General features: G+C 34.3%; 1 protein-coding gene and 1 pseudogene across 1 annotated transcript in view; both read right to left on the bottom strand.

Moving 5' to 3' along the window:
- ABCA5 (ATP binding cassette subfamily A member 5) overlaps positions 1-11,754 on the bottom strand; it is a 164,160-nt gene that overhangs the window by 11,170 nt on the left and 141,236 nt on the right. The window contains exons 30-36 of the mRNA XM_069076541.1: positions 7,601-7,718; positions 7,425-7,516; positions 3,491-3,669; positions 3,027-3,102; positions 2,811-2,905; positions 1,408-1,527; positions 921-1,070 (exon numbers count right to left, since the gene is read on the bottom strand). Of these exons, the coding sequence (XP_068932642.1) occupies positions 921-1,070; positions 1,408-1,527; positions 2,811-2,905; positions 3,027-3,102; positions 3,491-3,669; positions 7,425-7,516; positions 7,601-7,718 (830 nt within the window). The remainder of the gene's footprint in view (positions 1-920; positions 1,071-1,407; positions 1,528-2,810; positions 2,906-3,026; positions 3,103-3,490; positions 3,670-7,424; positions 7,517-7,600; positions 7,719-11,754) is intronic.
- LOC138152589 (heterogeneous nuclear ribonucleoproteins A2/B1 pseudogene) lies at positions 9,308-10,796 on the bottom strand (annotated as a pseudogene).

Below are 11,754 nucleotides of genomic sequence, written 5' to 3'. Positions count from 1 at the left end.
TATTTTTTTTTTTTTTTTTTTTTTTTTTTTGCTTTTTGGAGGGCAATTGGGCTTAAGTGACTTGCCCAAGGTCACATGGCTAGTTGTTGTGTTAAGTGTCTGAGGCCAGACTGGAATCCAGGTCCTCCTGACTCCAGGGCCAGTGCTCTATTCACTGAACCACCTAGCTGCCCCTATAAGAAGTATTAAAGGTGAAGAACAAGAAGTAGGTCAGTGTAGTTGAACTGGAGAGTATGTGGAATAATATGAAGTGTAAAGAAACTGGAAAGTTAGGAAGGGGCCAGATTATGAAGAACTTTTAAGGCCAAATAGAGGACTTTATATTTGATCTTGGAAGTACAAGGAAGTTGTTGGTATTCACTGAGTACATGGCGAGACCTATGCTTTAGGAAATCACTTTGGTGGCTCAATGAAAGATGGTGTAGGAGTAGGAAGACTCTACTTTTTGTTTTCTAATTAATTTTTCGAGACACTATCAATACAGATGTGGCTTAGTTCTCCCAACTGGCTAGGTTGGATCTCAGAAAGCAGACTTCATATGTTGCCAAAACTACAATGAATTCAAGCTTATGCACCAACAGCATATTATTTAAGAACTCACGATGAAGCACAATGAGACTACAGGGTAGGAATCTGTCCTGACATATAAAATGTTCTGAACCACAATATTCCACTTTTTTAAAATGTTCTGATTATACATAAAGTCATTTTTCTTGAAGAATTTATAAATCAGAATATGAAAATTATCAAGTCAACAGCAGAACCAAAATTAAAGTCATACTATTAGACTATAATATCATTTCTGATATTTTAATTAGTCATACATTCCCCAATAAGTGAAAAGTCTTAAATCTTCTTATAGGAATAAATTGTCTATTATTGTGCTATTAGGAAATACTATCAAAGTTTTTTATCTTTACCTTTCCTGACGAATTGCATTTGGAAAAATATGGTGAATTTGTCTTTGAAGCTGTTCCACTTCCAGATTTTCCATCCAGTCCTTTAATTTAATTTCTAAGAAGTATCCTCTTCCAAATTTACTCTTTAGGTGTTGTACTGTGCCAATACATCTACAGCAGTTTTAGAAAAAAAAAAAACACCCTAAGCCAAGTAAACACAAATGGCACATTTTAATGGAAGGTGTCATATTTAAATTCCAAAACACTATTTTTAAAAAGTTACCCAATACCATCTCCAAAAACTTATATTTACTGTATGCATAAATCAATTCTAAATGAGGTAACGACCCATATTTGGACCTAAATTATATCCTCAAGTTGAATCATACTTAAGGACTATCTCCTAAATTAAAGGAGAAAAAAACTTAATATAGACCAGTAGTATATTTATTACACATCTTTGAAATTATGATATATCTGAGATATTATGTTAACTACAGGCTCCTACCTTAACTGTCCAGATACCAAAATAGCCACTCGATCACAGACTGCCTCTGCCTCTTCCATATAATGTGTAGTCAAGATGGCTGCTCGCCTTTTGTTTTTAAATGCAGCTCGAATTGCTCTCCTACAAAAAATCCAAAGGAAGGTGTTTGTAATTTTATATTTCTATGTCTTACTATAGATACAATAGGTCTTACTTCAATTACCTAAGATATTTAAGTCTTAAATTAAACAACTGACTTGTAACAATTTGTCAATATTATTGTCACTATTTCATCCCATGTTATTTCAATTGTTTTATTCTTATTTCCACTTTTATTCCAAAGTTTTAAAAAGAGGAGGAATGTGCTTATGTTTTTATTGTATCTAGATTAAAACAATAATTTTATAGTAATATTTTTAAAATTACAAATATTAAAACTAAATTAAATAGGCCAGCTATACAGCACGATAGATAGAGCACTGGACCAGGAGACAAGAAGAAGAGTTCAAATCCAGCATTAGACATATACTAGCTATGTGACCCTGTGTAAGTTATGTAACTTTTGATTATCTTAGATTCTTTACCTGTAAAATAAAGATAATAATAGCACCTCCCTCCCAGAATAGTTGTGAGAGTAAAATGAAATAAGATTTGTAAAGTGCTTTTGAAAATCTTAAAGTTCTATAAAATTGCTAGTTATTGTTATTATTCAAATAAAAGAAAAGTGATATTATCTCTTCCATTTCCCTCACTTTATATATGAAAGAACAGAGGACAAGAGAGTTAAAATTCCCAATTTCTTGAAAGACTACTACTTTTATACAAACTGAAGAACTTAGAACTATTATATATAACATATACATGTAAATATGCATTATAAAAATGATAAATGCTTAGAAATAACGAATTACAAAATGTTTTTGAACTATATAGTTTTTTTCTAATTACACATATAACAATTTTATGGTAGGTATAAAAATAAACCCATATTTTAAGAAAAATTACAAACAAGCCATATTACATTTAATAGAATTTTTCAATTTAATAAACCAAAATTATGGTTTCAGCATCTTCTTCCTATGCCATCACAGAATAGTAGAGCTGTGAAGAACCTTAAAAGTCAACTATTTTAACAACTTTATTTAACATCTTTATTTATTTAATATTTTTTAATTATATGTGTAAATTAGGGTTCAAGAGATGAAATGACTACCCTTAGGAAACAAAGTCAATTAGCTGCCAAGGCACTGGAACTCAGGTGTCCTACTGCCCATCTTTCCTCCTCTTTCCTACTGAGACCTACCTATAATTCAAAGGTAAGACTACAAGTCTCTTAAGTCAAATAATTTTGATACTTTAAATGTTTTAGTCAGAATATAATAAAATTTAATGTTCTTTGTTTCTCTTGCGGCATGCATACCCACCACATATGCTGCTTGGCTTTAGGATCCATACCAGTAGATGGCTCATCTAACAAAGTAACCTGGGGAGTTCCAAGCATGCTTAGTGCAAAACACAACTAGAAACAATGAAATAAAAATAACTAATTAAGTATGAGATTTCATGACAATACAAAGTACTATTACACATATACACACACACACACACACACACACACACTCATTTTCTAATAGGAGTACCTTTCGCTTTATTCCAGCAGGCAATTTCTTTGTAGTTTTCTGGAGATGTTCTTTTAAATCAAGTGCACTTGTGATTCTGAAATGGGCAACATGAATATAATAGTATACCTTTTAATATAAGTATCCATATAAAAGTTTATTGGTCATATAAATGTCAGTCATTTTTGGAAGGAAACTAATTGATGGCCATTATTCAAAAATAATAACAAAACCATCTCAGTTTCTCATTCTGCTAATATGGTTGGGGTTAAGTAACTTTCCCAAGGTCACATGGCTAGTAAGTGTTAAATGTCTGAGGCCAAATCTGAACTCAGGTCCTTCTGACTCCACGGCCAGTCCTCTAGATTCACTGCGTCACCCAGTCACCCCAAAAGTTATTAATGCTTTTTAATCACCTCTACAAATAAATTACTAAGTAATATAAGTATACAACTGGAAATACAGATTGCAAAGAAAATTGTTACCTTTTTATGACTTCTTTCACATCATTTCTATTCATTCCTTTCATAGCCCCATATATTTCAAAGTGTTCTTGCAATGTAATATCTGGCCAAAGTGGATTTGTTTGAGGACAATATCCTATGTACTTAATGGAATCATCATCTTTAGTAGCCAGTTCTGAGGAATAATCTCCCAGAAGTACCTATTTAAATATAAATTCATTTTATTAAATATTAGTGCATTAAGTACTATTAATTTAATTTATGAAGATAATTGCTTAATTGAATACTTGATTATCATCTGGGTCAAAAACTAATCAGGGGCGGCCAGGTGGAACAGTGAGTAAGAGTGCCAACCCCAGAGTCGGGAGACCCGGGATGGGTTCCAGCCTCAGATACTTAACACCCACACAAAATAACTGGCCGTGTAACCTTGAGCAAGTTACTTAACCCCAATTGCTAAAAAAAAATAAAAAATAAATCAGAATTATATTCCTTTTGTCTAAATACCATTATAAAAGGTAACATCTAAACCAAAGGTCAGCAACTATGACACACAAAATGATTATAAACAGTCATCAGCAGAAGCTTCTTTTTTTTAGGACCTTCTCAATCTCCATACACCTGCCTCACCTTTCCCCACTGCAACCAACTTAGTGGGTTCAAACCAAGGAACTTCATCTAAAGGCTCTTTCAATATGTTTCTAGTCCCTCAATACCTTGGCCCTACTATCTCCATCACTACAATGAATTTGGAAGGCTACACAAAGGAGATACCATAAGCAAAGTCACCTTCACATTGATGTACTAAGTGGGGTCAATTTATTCTAAAGGCTGTTTGCTACTGCTACTGAATACTGACTTCAATGTTAGTAAAATTTTAACTTTAGCTTTACTAACCCCTGTGATTTGACTAGGCAAAAAAAAGCCTGTGTCTTCCTTTACCTGCCAACTTTTCCTATATTCTTATATAATAATATGTCTAAGTTTTACTTGTACCCACCTCAACCTGGTCTCTATCTTTCCTTTACCCTCCCATTCCAATCATCCCCTATGAAACTCTGTTTCCATTGTTTAAATCACAACAAATATTCCTCTACATCCTAAATCTCTTTCTTTTTTAAGCTGCAGTCAATAAAATCAAACTAGCATTTATTAAGTACCTATTACGTACTAGGCCCAATGCTAGTTGCTAGGGATATAATGACAAAATAAAACAGACCCTGCCCTCAAAGATCTGACATTCTATCATAGTAAACAACATGTACACATAAGTGTAGTATTGCTCTGGGGCTACCTCCCCAACCAGATACACACAGGATAGAAATTCCAAGGGGTAATTACTAGGCCAGGTTAAGGTATTCTGTCAGTTATACTCCTAAAACTATAGCTCACAAGACCTCACTGGTGTACTTATATTTAATTGTTAGGCAGCAGACACATAAAAACATACAGAAGAGAGCAAAAGGAAATTCAGAAGGCAGAGACATGAAGAGCGCTATTGGGTATTAGAATATTAAAGCTGATGCAAATTAAAAGAAACAATAGCAAGACATACGAGGTAGACTCAGGTTCCTATGCAATCCTTTTTTCCTTTCCTTCATATATGGAAATGTTAATATTTGTTGATAACTATTAAATCCTTAATAAAAATTATTTAAACAAATAAACAACATAAGGGAGCAAATGTTACTCAAGTAGTGAATACTCTGAAAGACAAAATGGAGCAAACAGAATACAACAAAATTCAATGATATAAAAAGAAATATTGAAACAAAATGAAAACAATGAAAAGCTTTAAAACTTGAGGTATATTAGTAAAAAAAAAACTTATGACAAAGAACAGAATGAAAAATAGTTTAAAGACTTATCAAACTCCCTGAAAGCTATGACCAAATAAGGAATAAAGATATGATATTTCAAGAAATCATAAAAGAAAACTTTCCAAAATTATTAAAAAAAACAGTGAGAACAGAAAAAAAAATCCCACAAATCAGCACCTGAAACCCCAACTTTTAACTTTTTAAAAAATTTTTTCCCATACATTTCCAGTTGAGAAAACCAGAGCTGGGTTCAATTTTTGGAGCATAATCACAAGAGACAGGAAAAGAAGAATACATAAAGGAGTATTACATGAGTGATAATACATGAGGAGTCATGACAGCCAATCTTTAAAACTTCATCATTATGTGGACTGGGCAAAGGAAGGATGAATGCACACACACACACACAGTTTAGTCAAGAAATACATAAAAATAAAGAGTGAATAGGTGGAACATAAAGAGGGAAAAGGGAGGTTTAAGAGACAAGGTTGGGGAGAGAAAAGTCACAAGCAAAACAAACTTCAACAAGAGAGGCCAATTATAAAGGTAGGATTAAAAATAAAGAGAAAAAAAGATAAGACCCAGTAAACTGAATTTGGATTGGTAAGAAAAGCAGGACATCAAGTAGTATCAGAACACTCTAAATAGAGATGGTTAGTGGTGTCCTCATTCCATTTCTTTCCCCTTTTTACTTTGTCAAAAGGGATGGGGGGGGAGGGGAGGAAAATCTTATAAAAAAAAAGAAAGAAAAAACACAAAAAACCCACCTAACTGTAAACGTTAATGGAATAAACTCACACTTAAATAGAAGAGTGACAAAATGCATAATGAGCAAGATTCACAGAATTAAAAAGAGGAGTTGGAGTAGCACCTTTTATACCTCAGGTGTATCCAGAAGCACAGAGGTAGCAATTATGATCTCAGAATTGGCAATAGTAAAAATAGATAACATTAAAAGATAGAAACAAAGAAATTGCCTTGTGGGTAAAGATGCCATATAGACCAAAACAATTACCAATACTAGATCATCATTGTCATCATCATCATCACCATCTTTTCCTCTTCCTTTTCTCTTTCTCCTCTTATTCTGAAATTTCTTGAAATGCATATATACATATACACACATACATACATAAATAGGTTTGAAAAGAAGCCCATTGCGTTTTAAGTAGAGTTACTTGACTACTCTTTAAACCTCTGGCTTTCATTAAATGGTCAATAAAAGCCCCAGTCCAAGCCTCTTTGGTTCACTGTTTAGATTACGATGGCTTAGAATGAGTATAAATAGCAACTGTTTTTCCAGAAACTGAAGGTCTTTCCCCTCACAGAACAACATCTTTGTGAAGATAAATCTTGTGTTCCAATTCTTACCTAGCCTTTAATTCACTGAATCAATGTGGCCTCAGACAAATTGAGACCTGGGGAAGACCTTAATTTAGAAAGATCAAGGTCACCCACTGCATCCTGGGCCATCTATCTTGACCTCTGTCTTGCCAATGGACTCCATAATTCTGGAGAAGAGAGTGAGGCTGATGACTTTGCACAGCTCTGCTTCTCACAAATCTAATTCAAAGACATCAGTCACCCTTATGATGTCCCTGGTCCTCTTCCAGAACAAAGGACAAGCAACAACAACTGTCCACTTGAATTGTCCACAAAAAAAGCCCTGAAATCTCCAACTTATGTTTGTAAAACATACCTCTAGTAACAAAAATAACTGGTTTTATTGAGATAATTTTCAACTTCCACATTTACTTTAAAGCCATCTATCTGCTTATATTGATTGATATTTCTACTAATTAAAGTTGAGTGACTTTTCCAAAGTTACATATTTTGTCAGTGATAGAAAGCAAAGCCTATATCCCAAGTGTTTGTATTTGTACGTTATTATAAATCTTTCGCTAAATCTTATGGACAAATTACCCATTTTCAACAATGATTTTAAGAAGAAAATTATGAACGAATCCAACATTTTCATTAATAAGAAAACAGTTATTTGTCTGTTGCTATACTATAAATCAATGCTAGAACAAAATTTGAAATTAATAAAAAGCCCAAATCTTAACTTGTCAGTATGAAAATTACTTCAGTAAAAATTTAATTCACATCTACCCTATAAAAAAAGCATACCATACCTGACCCGAAGTTGGTTCAATATCACCAACCAACATATTAATAAGTGTGCTTTTCCCTGCACCATTTGGTCCCAACAAACCTAGTATCTCTCCTAAAAATAAAAAATAAAAAATTTATATGAAATTAAGTAAAAATGGGAAGCCATTTTTCTAGATGTAATTAATTTAATACCAACCTTTCTTCACACACAGAGAAACATGTTTAGTTGCCACTTTCTTCCTCTTTCTTGTAAGAAGAAAATCTTTTTTCTCATCATATTCTTTATGCAAACTGCTAACCAAAATAACTGGTTTCTAGTAAAAAAAAATTTTAATAAGAAAGGGTTAAGAATTAGCTATCTACCATAAAACATGACATTGACTGAATAAACCCCATGTGCATTCTTTCATTATTATTTTTATGGAATCACAGCATACCACAATCTCTAAAGAAATCAAATACCTCTAAAAGAAATAAATGAAGAGACATCCTATCAGTATAAGCTAGAGCATATTGCAAGAAATGAACTGTGACAAAAAGCAGTGTACAGATAGCATCAAAAAGATGTATAACCAGAAAAGGATAAAATCTCATTACAGAAAAAGAATAAAAGTTAACAGATTGCTGTATTTAGACCTATAATCAATCTGTATTTATTAAAAGTCTATACTACGCCAGACATTGTACAAGGTGATGGACATATAAATACAATGAACAAAATAAAACCTATTCACAAATAATCTGTACTCTAACAGGAAAGACAACAAAAGTATAAGACTTATACTTTTTTATACTTGTCCTTTTATTATGCGGATTTGTTCTATGAAGTTTGCATTCAGTCAAAGAGTCACACTTGAGGACCTAAAGGGTCACATGTGGCCTCAAGGCCACAGGTCCATCACTGTTCGTTCCCCCCAAACCCCTGCCTAATATAATACAGAGAATAAACACAGAGTAACGAACAACAAGCTGGTTTGAAAAAAGTTTTAGGATACCAGGAAAGGTTTCATGTAGAAGGTGATACCAAAGAATTTATTCTCTTGAATAAAGAGAAAGAATTAATGAGGCTGAAATGAGGAGGGAGTGGATTCTAGGGATGGAGAACAGCTAGGGAAAAGGCACAGAAGATGGAGTTGCAAAATGAAGTGTTTGTTAGTAATAGATGGAAAGTCTTTTTGGCTATACTGCACAGTAACAGAGGTGACTAATGTTTGAGGCTGGAAAGAGAGGAAGGAGAAAGGTTGGGTAAAGATTTTAAAACTAAATAGGAGTTCATATTTGATCCAACTGGAAGTCACTAAGTTTCTTCTTTAATTTGGAAACTATACTTAGTTTTATTTAGGAGAGATCATCATATTCCCCAGATTTAATGTTAGACAAAAACATAGTAAGTGAATATTATAATATGGAAAAGCATTTATTAAGCACCAATCCAAGCTCTATGCTAAGCACAGGGAGGAAAAAACAGAAAAGGGTAGATAGTCCTATTTCTCAAGGAGCCCATAATCTAATTGGGGAGAAGAACATGTCATAAAAAGTTCAGCTGTAGAGTAGGAAAGTCCTAAGGGTACAGCAATGGAGTAGATGGCACCAGACAAATGCCTGAAGTCCACAGGGCATAAAGACAAGGCAAATGTTAGAACTTGGAGGCAGGAGTAAGGCAGGTGATAAGGTCTGTTAGTCCTCCATCTGACAAAAAAGAATTAAGTTGGTGATTTCCAACTCTCTAAGCCACATGAGTCATTCAAGAAACCATAATAGATTCTGAGCAGCCCCTGGCAAGGTGAAGGAGGAGGAGGATAAGGGAAAGAAAAAAGTAAGGAGAAAAGAATGCCTTGGTGGTGGTGGGTTTTCCCACTACCTGGTCAGGTGGGTTCTTCTGTTAAACTAAAAAATGTCATGTTTTATATCAATTATTCTTTTTTTTTTCTTTCAGAATTATTTTATTAAATCATAAATGTACAACAGCTTCTTAAGTCTACACACGCACTTAAATTTTTAAAGGAAAACGTTATGTCTTATTACACCATGATCCTGGCTATAGCTTTTCAAAACTTTGAGAAAAATCTTTAAAAAGAAGGTTTCACATGTCACCTGAAACTTACAAATTTAAAATTATCAAAGAGGGAATGCTTCTACACTCTTACAAAGACCACTAGAAAGAAACAACAATTAAAAAGCTAAGAAACTTTCTCAAAGGCATTTTTTTTGTGTTTTTTACAATCTTTCCTCCACAGTAAGGTAATGTTATTAAATAATCCAATCCATTCACAAAATGGCTCTCTGCATCTGCTCTGCTGTCTTCTGCCAAATCACTGCATATTTATATTTTAATATTTATAATTATTTTATATTTATAATTATGCATGACTGAGATAAGAGTTTCCTTAACATTGTTATTTTGATAACCTAAAGCTGTTCTGCTAGTGCTGGGCTCTCATCCTCTCCTATTTATACAGTGAAGCCCATGGCCAACAGGCAGAAAAGCTCAATAGTGGCTCCTCCCTCCATAACCCCCACTTCCTCCACTATATGGTCCTCCCATGTTCCTGCTACCACCAAAGTTTCCACTCTTCATTGGACCATAGTTTGAAGGTTGCCGATTATAGTTTCCAAAATCATTGTAGTTCCCACTTCCATAATTGCTTCCTGGTCCTCCTCCGTATCAATTGTAACCATCTCCAAATCCACAACCACTTCCATATCCATCAGATTCCCCTCTAAAATTGCTTCCTGGGCCTGGTCCAAAATTTCCACCGCCACCACAGGAATCCCCAGAACCAAAGTTTCCCCCTCTTCTGCTCCTAGAACTCTGAATTTCCTGCATCTCGTCTAGATAAAGCTTTTCTCACTTCTGCGTTATGCCCATTGATGGTGTGGTATTTTTGCAATACAATTTTATCCACAGGATCATGGTCATCAAATGTAACAAAACCAAAGCCCCCCCCCCTTTTTTTTTACCAGACTGTTTATCTGTAATTATTTCAATATTATCAATTTTCCCATATTCCTCAAAGTAATCTCTAAGGTGATGTTCCTCAGTGTCTTCTTTAATGCCACCAACAAACAGTTTCTTCACAGTAACATGAGCACCAGGTTTTCCGGATTCCTCTCTGGCTACTGATCTTTTTGACTCAACCACTCTTACATCATGGCTGCATCCACTTCAGCCATAGATGAAAATTTTACAAAACCAAATCCCCTGGATCTTTTGCTTGTAGGATCCCTCATAACCACACAGTCTATGAGTTTCCCCCATTGTTCATAGTAGTTTCTCAAACTTTCTTCTGTTGTCTCAAAGCTTAGGCTTCCAATACAGTTTATGGAACTGTTCCTTTTCTCTCTCCATAGACTTAACAAGGCATATATAATAAGTTGTAATACTTAGCAATTCATTGAAAACAAATGATCACATGTATCACTGTCAACTCCACTGCATTGTGTAACACGCATATTTCCTTCAAAATATTTCATGTAGGGGTGGCTAGATGGTGCAGTGAGTAGAACACCAGCCCTGGAGTAGGAGGACCTGAGTTCAAATCCTGCCACAGAAACTTAACACATACTAGCCGTGTGACCTTGGGCAAGTCACTTAACCCCAATTGCCCTGCCCTCCCCCCTCAAAAAAAAATATTTCGTGTACATCAGAGGTGTCAAACACATGGTGCAAAGGTCTGCAATACTCTCAAATGCAGCCCAAACCAAATTAAAATGTAACTGGGAAATATCTGACAAAATAAAAATACAATAAAACACAGGTAATGCTAATTTGTGGTTTTCTAAATCACTATGCAACATTCAAGAATTCTTATGTCCCGTTTCTAAAAACAGGGTTTCCTGGCCTTGTATTTCCCTGATGGTCAATCCATAAAAATCTTATTAAGCAATTATTTATCTAAAAAGTTTGCCCACCACAAATACCTGTTTTTAATCATTATAACTATAATATCTTATATTTTTAGTGCTTTACAGCTTACAAAATACTTTAGTAATAACCCTTTGAGGTAAGCAGTATATGTACTAGTATACCCACTTTATGGATGAAAAAATTAAGGCTCAGAGTTAAATTCTTGCCTGAATCACAAAGGATGTATCTAAGTAAATGAACTGTGACCTGAATTGTGGGTGTCTAATGCAGTACACTGCTTAGTTTCCAACGAGAGCATGATGTGACCTCACTCTTCAGTCTATATGTGAAACCTTTTTTTTATGTATATGTTATTTACCAACTCCAAATCTCCTCTTTCCTCTCCTCTCCACACAACCATTAGAACATCCTTAGGCAGGAACTGCTTTATATTTGGTGTGTGTGTGTGTGTGTGTGTGTGTGTGTGTGTGTGTGTGTGTGTG

This window comes from Petaurus breviceps, unplaced genomic scaffold, assembly GCF_028583685.1.
Source record: "Petaurus breviceps papuanus isolate PSGF00001 unplaced genomic scaffold, PetGlider_PUasm1.0 90925, whole genome shotgun sequence".
Classification (NCBI taxonomy): Eukaryota; Metazoa; Chordata; class Mammalia; order Diprotodontia; family Petauridae; genus Petaurus; species Petaurus breviceps.
This window is presented reverse-complemented; position numbering and strand designations above follow the sequence as displayed.